Raw genomic sequence first — 8,734 nt, 5'->3', positions numbered from 1 at the left:
TCTCCTCCTCCTTCTTCATTATCTTCTTTTGCAACATGAGAAGTTTACATGAAAACTAACCAGTAACTTAGTTGGCTTAGAAATACTATGAAGACAGCAAGAGGGAGGGACATTGCCAGACTCTATAACATTAAAAGTTTACCCCTAGGAGTAGAGTTTGGCTATCAGAAAACTCTTGGTATTGTACTTAGCTTCTCTGACTTGTAGGTTCAGCTGCAGTGAGTGTTGTGTTGTGCTGAATATTTGTCTGGCATAAGGCACTGCCTTAGATAAGCCTCTTAACCCAAGCTGGGTTTAAAACAAAACTACTTAAAAACTGATGAGTTAAAAAAAAAACAAAAAACTGATGAGTAACATAAGAAGGAGGAAGGGAGGAAAAGAGAGAAGGGAAGGAGGAAAGAGAAGACAAAAAAGAAAGAAGGAAAGGAAAGCAGGAAGGGAAGAAGTGGGGAAGGAAGGGAGGAAGACAGGAGGGAAAAAAGCCTGTTTAGGACAATGGTAGCTGTTAAAGGCAGATAGATTGAGACTGGTAATGTACAAAACAAAAACGGCATCTAAGCAAACATATCAATGTGAATATGAGAGTCTTTATTTTTACATTTCTTAATTTGCAAATTCTAGAGAAGACATAAGAAGTTTGAACTTGGGGGCTTTAACATCTAAACAATTCTCAGTCTAATGTCATATTTTAATTGAAAAACCTTGGCCCAAGAAAGCTTATAATATATGTATGTCATTATTAATACACATTCAACCAGAACACTTGTTTTCCCTTTTCCAGACACCTTTTCATTTTTTCCTAATCCTAAATATTTTGACTGGATTTGTCTAGCTGCTAGCAAAATTCAGGAGCAAAACCTTGATTTAAGTATATATAAAGTGACTAATTTGAGTATATAAATTTTAAGAAATAAAAAAAGGATTTTTTCATATTATCAATAACATTCACACATCTATATTACATAATTAAAACAATATAATCAAAAGCCTAATTAGAATCACATGTTGTAATCCTTTCATATTTTTTGATTTCTGTGTTTAGATAGGTTACATCAACATCAGGTGAACTAAACCTTTTATTTATCATTCATAAAGTAGTTTGCAAACTTTTTTTTATACACATAGAGTAAAACATCCAAGAGAAACAGGAAGTAGCCCTTCACAACTTTGTTTATCCAAACTTGATAAGATGTTAAAAGTACCAGTTTATAAACACTGGAAAGCAGAGCTGGAGAGTGAGGGAATTAGAGGTTAATAAAAGGGTACAAACTTTCAGCTATAAAATGAATAAAGGTCTGAAAATTTAATGTGTAACATGGTGACTATAGTTTATAAGACTGTATTGAATAACTGAAATTTGTTAATAGAGTAGAACTCAATGGAATTTCCCTGGAGGTCCAGTGGTTGGGACTCCAAGCTTCCGCTGTGGGGGGCATGGGTTCGATCCTGGTTCAGGGAACTGGGGTCCTGCATGCCACTTGGCACAGCCAAAAGAGAGACAGTAGAACTTAAATATTTTCCTCAAAAAATATATAAATAAATGCATAGGTGATGGATGTATTAATTGACTGGAGGAATCCCCTCACAGTGTATGCCTGTATCAAATCATCATGATGTGCATTTTAAATATCTAACAATTTTATTTGTCATTTATATCTCAACAGAGCTAAAAAAACAAAAACAAAAAACACTAGACAAGAAACCTCACCTATAGTATTATCGATGGTTTTCATGTTCATTTAAAAAATTCCAGGTAGTTATTTAATTTATGTAGGGCTGCCCATGTTTGACTTCTAGAGATTAACTCTGAAAGACCATTGATACATAGATAGATACACACAAAAGAAAATAATAATTAGTAAAATTCATTTCTAAATGAAAAAAAGTTTTTAAATTGTGTCATAACTTTTTTGTGAAATATAAAAACTTTGCTCCTTAATACAAAATCTTGGTTTTTGGGGATATAGAACATAAAAACAATTAAAAAGCCTATTGCTATAGGTTAATCACTTGAAGCAGAAGCTATAAAATCTGAGTTGGTATCCGAGGTGTCCCATTTATCAGCTGGATCAGTGTGCCAATGACTCAGCTGCCTCCTTGGTAAAATGGGATTAATGATATTATTTCATGACATTATTCTAAGGATCAAACAAAATTATGAACTAAGAAGTGCTTTGTAAGTTACAGGGCATTAAAACAAATTTAAGATGTTTTTAAGTAATAATTTTATCTAGTTGAGAAATTATTATTTATGCAACATATCTTTCCTAACAGTGAGTTTGATATCTAGGCATGGGTACCACTGTGAAATCATACATTTACCAATAGGAAGTAGAATGTCTTTCTGGCCACCTCTCAGACAGATTAACAAACTGTAAGAGAAGGATCCACAGTTTGAGCCATGCTATATTAGGTGGACAGTGTAATCACTAGGACAACTCTGAATACAAAGAAAGTGGAAACATGAGTCTGAAGAGGGGAACTATCAAAGGTACTCTTTATCAAGAGTGAAACTTTGAAATCCATCTATTTAAGATTAATCACTATTCTTTTAGTTAAGCTGTTGTCATCTCTAACTTTCCCTAAGTAGAAAATAATCTACACTTCCAACTAAGTTATTCATGGTCCAATTTGTTCTCAGAATACTATAATAGGCTTTGTGAAGATAAGTTTTATAATAGGGATTTAACATAGTGAGAAGCCAAGACACAGAGGCCTTCAAACACAAAGAGTATATATGTGTATAAACTGCTCAATCCCCTCCCCCTCTGCTTCCACTCTTCCTGGTTTATTCTCCGGAAAGGACTTTCACCCCTACTTAAAATCTTATTTTTACAAAGGATTCAGATGAAATGGCATCTCAGTTTAGCTACCGTAGAGTTGCTCTGGAGCCATTTCAACATCACTGGAAAATGGGGGAAACTGAGCAAAGTACCACTGGAAGGAGGAATGTTCCTAGGATAAAATCTTCTCTCTTGGCAGTTTTGTCTTGCTTGATGACCACATTTACATAATGAGTTCACAGGCTAGAACTCTCAAAGAGTACTCTACTTGCTTGGAGAAAATAAAATATTCAGGGTGGCATCTGGGAGAAAAAATAAAAAAATGAAGGAGGAGAAGAAAAAGAAGGAAAAAGAATCATTGATGATTTACACATTTTATATTTATTTCCCAAGCTTCTGATATCTTAAACTATTGAAAATACATAAAATTAATTCTAAGACACTATACATTTATAAATTTGTTCTTTTTTCCTCTTTGACTCTAAAGATCTAACTTTCCCTATTTATAATTTTTACCTCATTTGTATACAAATGAGTATATCAGCTAGTTGTTTTACAAAGTACCAAGGCACTTGAAGTGAAAAACAAGCTTATCTTCTTTCAGATGGTGATTATTTCTTTTTAAGGTTCCATATTTTCACATTTTAAACATTTCAAGACACAAGCTCATTAAGTGTAATATTTAAAATACTTGAGAAAGTAAGATAAAATACCTGAAACTCTTTATCTATTATGTATTTTAATAACTAGCTTTTCTTTTCCCTAGTTTTACATCCCTGCTACTTATTTTGTTGTAAGTGAGGCTATCTTATTTGTATATTTGTAACAAAGTTTATAAAAGGATGAAGATGTGTGGTTCATTATTTAATTCAAATTTTTTTGATTAAAAAATCTTTAAAATCATGTAAGAATTACACAACCAATAAACATTTTAAACTTTTTTAAGCTAAGAAAAAATTTTAATTGTTTTTTTAATGTGTTTTTAATGATTTCTAGCACTCACACCTCCTTACTTGCTTTCCAAACTGTTTATACTGTCCCCAATAACACTCAGTGGAAAGCTGTCATTCCTGGCTAAATCCTTACTTAGGGTGGATGCTATGCCTCCGTGAGACAGGGTCAGGGGGTCAAAATCGATTTTGGAGGCCACCTGGAGAGTCCAGGCCATGAACTGACTCAAAAAATTTATATCAGAGCCGGAATAGTCCACCTCCCAGGGTCAGATCTGGCCTGACACTCCAACCGCAGGCTGGGGCATGCTAGACCGAGCTCAGAGAGAGGCTAGAGTTGTTGACCCTGCTAGCTGACCTCTTCAAACTTCAGGAGAATTTTTTTGGCAGTTACCACGGTGACTGGGTACTCTAAAAGCTTATCCTTCTTACTGAAAGAAGGAAAAAAAAAATAGGAAAAAAATATGTTAAAACCTACCTTGCAGAGATGCCTATCACAAGTTTTTTTTTTTTTCCAAAGGGAAAAAACTGAAGGAGTTCTAAATTGTCTATGACTTTAATTTCCACTGTTGTCCTAAAGAAATTGGAACTTGTAAGGTCTTTCAAAACCAAATTTCACATTTGTAACAGATACTGTTTTTTTTTTAAACCAATAACTGAAAACAATTTGAATAATGTATTAAAATACTTTTTAAACAACATAATTTACTTGGAAATTCTATTATCTCTCTGCTTTTCTTTGAGACTAATCAGCTTTTAAATAAGATCCACCATAAACGCTAATTTAGTTGGGGGAAAACACTGTAACTAAATATTCATTTTTGTGTCAAAAACACACTCAATTTTTTTTTCTGACAGAAAAATGTCCATTTTTGCTTGACTTGAAATAGTAAAATTAAGAGAAAAGCAAATGACCATTATTCTATATTTAAACAATTTTTTAAACTAATGACTTAATAAAATAATGTTTACATTAAAAACAATGTCATGAAAATACTCTAATATAACACAAGAACACTAGGAGGAAAAATTCAAAGTGTACTTTCTTTCAGATCAATTTGAAACTAAAAAAAAAAACAAAAGCTATAGAATATTCTTCTATGTTAATACCAAATGCTATCTTGTCCTAAATTTCTACAGTGATAGAAAGACTTATAAATTAAAATTTAATTCCCATTGGGTAAACCTACACACATTATAAAACTCTGCTAGTTGATTTTTGGTGACAGATTATAATACAAAATACTTTTAAACGGCTCCTATATACATCTTGAAATTAGATGAGAATCATAATACTTTAGAAGTATATTATTTAATTATAATAATACTTGCTTTTTAAAAATGCCTGTGTGGTATATAAGGACTTTTTGTAAAGTGAAATCATGGACTCTTAGTGTTGCTACTGTTCTGGCCTCCTTCTGGTCCTCCTTTAATTTTCTCATCTGCCTCTTACATGACCCAGGTCCTGGAAGTCTTGAAAGGTTTTTCTCCAGCATGTGTGTGTGTGTGTGTGTGTGTGTGTGTGAACATAAGCACACACAAACGATTAAGCATTGGTGAGGGGAGGGTGGTTTTGCATTTTAAAAAGCACTGGCTATGTAACAAAACAATGTCTTTGGTCTCGATATCATTTCTCATCTTGACTGTAAGCCAAGAAAGAAAAAAAATGATGAATTACAGAAATGTAGTAACTGACACTCCAAAAATGAATACTGAAATTTCAGAGGAATGCTTTAACCTAATCTGGAATGTTCATTTTGCTGTGACCTATTTTCACTGCTTTGTAATCACCACTAAATTCCTAGAACGGAATGGACATAAAACCAAGTATCTGTTAATTAATCTCAATTAAAAACAAAAAAACATATAATTCAGAATATAATTTCCTTTGGGTTCAAAACATCCAGTGAAAGGAAAGATTGGAGACATATTTTGAGAGGATTTTGCCATGTGATCCAATTGCACTTTGTTAAAACACAGGTCTTTCAATTAGATAGTGTGGTTCTTGCCATTGCAAAGTTGCAATGAGGTTGGTGAGTCAGTACAACTGTGGTGCCAGCTCATTCTCTATGATGAACTCAGGCTGTCCTTCCCAGCCGGGAATTCTTGGCAAGCTTCGTTAAAGACCCGGAGGCTGGCAAAGCATGAAGAACTATCAAACAGGAAATGAGGTCCTCCTCAGGTTTTGAAAAGAGATGATAGAAGTCTTAAAGTGAGGCAGGCCAGACCAGAATCTCCTAAACCACAAGCCTTATCTTGAGTGAAACATTATTTCTAAGCTGGATCTGAAAAGGAAAAGAAGTTAAAGTATGAGACAATGGTTCATTTGTATGTAAGAAAACAGTGCCAAGTCTCTTAGTTTGGTTTCCTCAAGTCAAAGTTAGGACCTCTCCCAGGGAAAAAAAACAAAAATCACTTATCAGTATTCTGCATAAATTTCTACTAAAAGGACAATGAAATAAATAGATATTTAGAAGATTCATAAACATGGGTCTTCTCTTATGTTGAAAATTGGTTGGTTCTAGAACTACAGAATTCAGGGACTGGGAGGGATTTAAGAGATCATCTGGTCCTATCTCTTTACTCAGATTCCACTCCGCACTTCTAGCTTAGTGGATTCTCCACTATAATGTGTGATCACTTCACTGGGTAGAAAGGGTGTTAAAACACCATACCTGTAGACCTATTCAGAGCCTTGGTGACAGTTATTCTAGAACCATGGTATAAAATGATTGTAAAACTCCTTCAAGTTACACTTCCAGGAAACAACTTTAATTCCATAAAATCAGGTAGGAAACAATACAATAATGTGTGCTGTAGGAAGCTTAAAAATTTTCAGGAACTTAGATAACAAGGGTAGGCTGTTAATATTATTTCTTCAGCTAATTGTTTTTATTGATTTGTTATGGCTAACAGGCACTGATTGATTTTCTTTTAATCAGTATGGAGTCTTCACTCTGCCAGGTTTATAATTAAATACTGAGAAGAAGGGCTCTTGGTGTTAGTCTAAGTTTCCAGTGGTATGAAGGTCTGTCCAAATAACCATGAGCTATGTAAGATTTGATGGCTGCCAGTGTAGAAAGGGCTTAATGTGGTTTTTCTTTAATATTTCTCTAATTAGCTTTAGCTTTAACTTGTTTCTATTAGGATCAGTGGATCTTAAAAATGAAGTAAAAGGAAGCCCCTAGAAAAATATGGAATTCATTGCTCATACCCCAAACTGCCATTTGTCAACTGCATTCAACTATAACATTTATTTTCTATATCATGTATTTTCAGTGCAATCATCAAAGTTCCCTTCTAACTTGTCATGGTGTTTGGGAGAAGACCATGATTGAATCCTGAGAATCTGGTTCAAGGCTCCAGAGGGGAAAAAAGAGTAAAGGATAAGAATTTGAGGGGAGGAGGAAAAGTACTAGGTATGCTGAGGAATTTTAATATGGAAAGAGGCTGGTGTTTAGGAAGATGCTGCTGCTGCTGCTGCTAAGTCGCTTCAGTCGAGTCCGACTCTGTGCAACCCCATAGATGGCAGCCCACCAGGCTGCACCGTCCCTGGGATTCACCAGGCAAGAACACTGGAGTGGGTTGCCATTTCCTTCTCCAATGATTGAAAGTGAAAAGTGAAAGTGAAGTCGCTCAGTCGTGTCTGACTCTTAGTGACCTCATGGACAGCCCACCAGGCTCCTCCGTCCATGGGATTTTCCAGGCAAGAGTACTGGAGTGGGGTGCCATTGCCTTCTCCGGTTTAGGAAGATAGGTATGTGTGATTAAGAGATGAAGGCAGCAAGAGTCAGGTAGTCCCTTAACTGCCATCTAGAATTTCAAAGAAATGCTATATCTTTTCCATAGATTCTAATGGGTGTTGGTTAAGGGAGGAATTTGGGATACTAATTACTTGTTAAAGTTTTGGAGGTGGTGGTGGTTGGGGGATGGGAATGAAAAACAACTCTGAGGTTGAGGGTCAGAAGAATGTTTGCTTGGCTAGTCAAGGCTCCTGATGAAGTTCAGCTACCTATCCTACAGTTATGTGTGTGAGTCTATCTATCGTTCTGTTTCTCAAAAACACTTCAGTCGTCTCCCCTTTTCCCAGAAGTAGACTTCACCCAAAGGAGAAAGAGCTGTTAAGGGAAACTCCTTTGCAGAAGGAAACTTTTCTATATACACACATTTTTTTTCTTTTTGGAATCAAGGATGAGAAGCCAGCCAAGAAAGTCAGTGGGGAATTGTGAGATTAAAGAGTGAGAACTTCCCACCTGGTTCTGAGCTCTAGCCCCAGGATCAGCCAGGCTGTGCTCCAGAAACAATGTGGACGATGCAAGAGCTGATTGCCTTCCCCAGTTTCTTGACCTGTCTTGAGACTTTGCCAGGGCTGTTCCCTCAGTCCAGGTGGGCAGAGCACTCCTGTCTAAAACATCATGGAAAGGATATAGCACTTCTTTGAAATTCTAGATGGCATTTAAGGACTACATGACCCATTGCCTTCACCTCTTAATCACACATAACTGTCTTCCCAAACACCAGCCTCCTTTCCTGTAACAATCCACTGCACTGCTCCTAGAAGGGCATAGTCTAGGGCTGCTGCTACTGCTAAGTCGATTCAGTTGTGTCCAACTCTGTGCGACCCCATAGATGGCAGCCCACCAAGCTCCCCCGTCCCTGGGATTCTCTAGGCAAGAACACTGGAGTGGGTTGCCATTTCCTTCTCCAATGCATGAAAGTGAAAAGGGAAAGTGAAGTCACTCAGTCGTGTCTGATTCTTCGAGACCCCATGGACTGCAGCCTACCGGGCTCCTCTGCCCATGGGATTTTCCAGTCAAGAGTACTGGAGTGGGGTGCCATTGCTTTCTCCGCAGTCTAGGGCAGGGGTCCCCAACCTCTAGAATCTAATTAAATGCCTGATGATTTGAGGTGGAGCTGATGTAATAATAATAGAAATAATGTGCACGATAAATGTGTTTGAATCATCCTGAAACATCCCCACCCCCACCAACCCCAACCGAC

The 8,734-nt window shown here is 36.3% G+C and overlaps 1 protein-coding gene across 1 annotated transcript in view; it reads right to left on the bottom strand.

The window, feature by feature from the left end:
• Positions 1-567: 567 nt before the first annotated feature.
• LOC147379602 (uncharacterized) overlaps positions 568-8,734 on the bottom strand; it is a 46,676-nt gene continuing 38,509 nt past the window's right edge. The window contains exons 5-6 of the mRNA XM_086415405.1: positions 7,987-8,138; positions 568-6,018 (exon numbers count right to left, since the gene is read on the bottom strand). Of these exons, the coding sequence (XP_086271531.1) occupies positions 5,985-6,018; positions 7,987-8,138 (186 nt within the window). The 3' untranslated portion in view covers positions 568-5,984. The remainder of the gene's footprint in view (positions 6,019-7,986; positions 8,139-8,734) is intronic.

The sequence above is a fragment of the Bos grunniens genome, chromosome 1, assembly GCF_055505025.1.
Source record: "Bos grunniens cultivar Pamir isolate PY7600 chromosome 1, Bosgru_T2T1.0, whole genome shotgun sequence".
Taxonomy (NCBI): Eukaryota; Metazoa; Chordata; class Mammalia; order Artiodactyla; family Bovidae; genus Bos; species Bos grunniens.
This window is presented reverse-complemented; position numbering and strand designations above follow the sequence as displayed.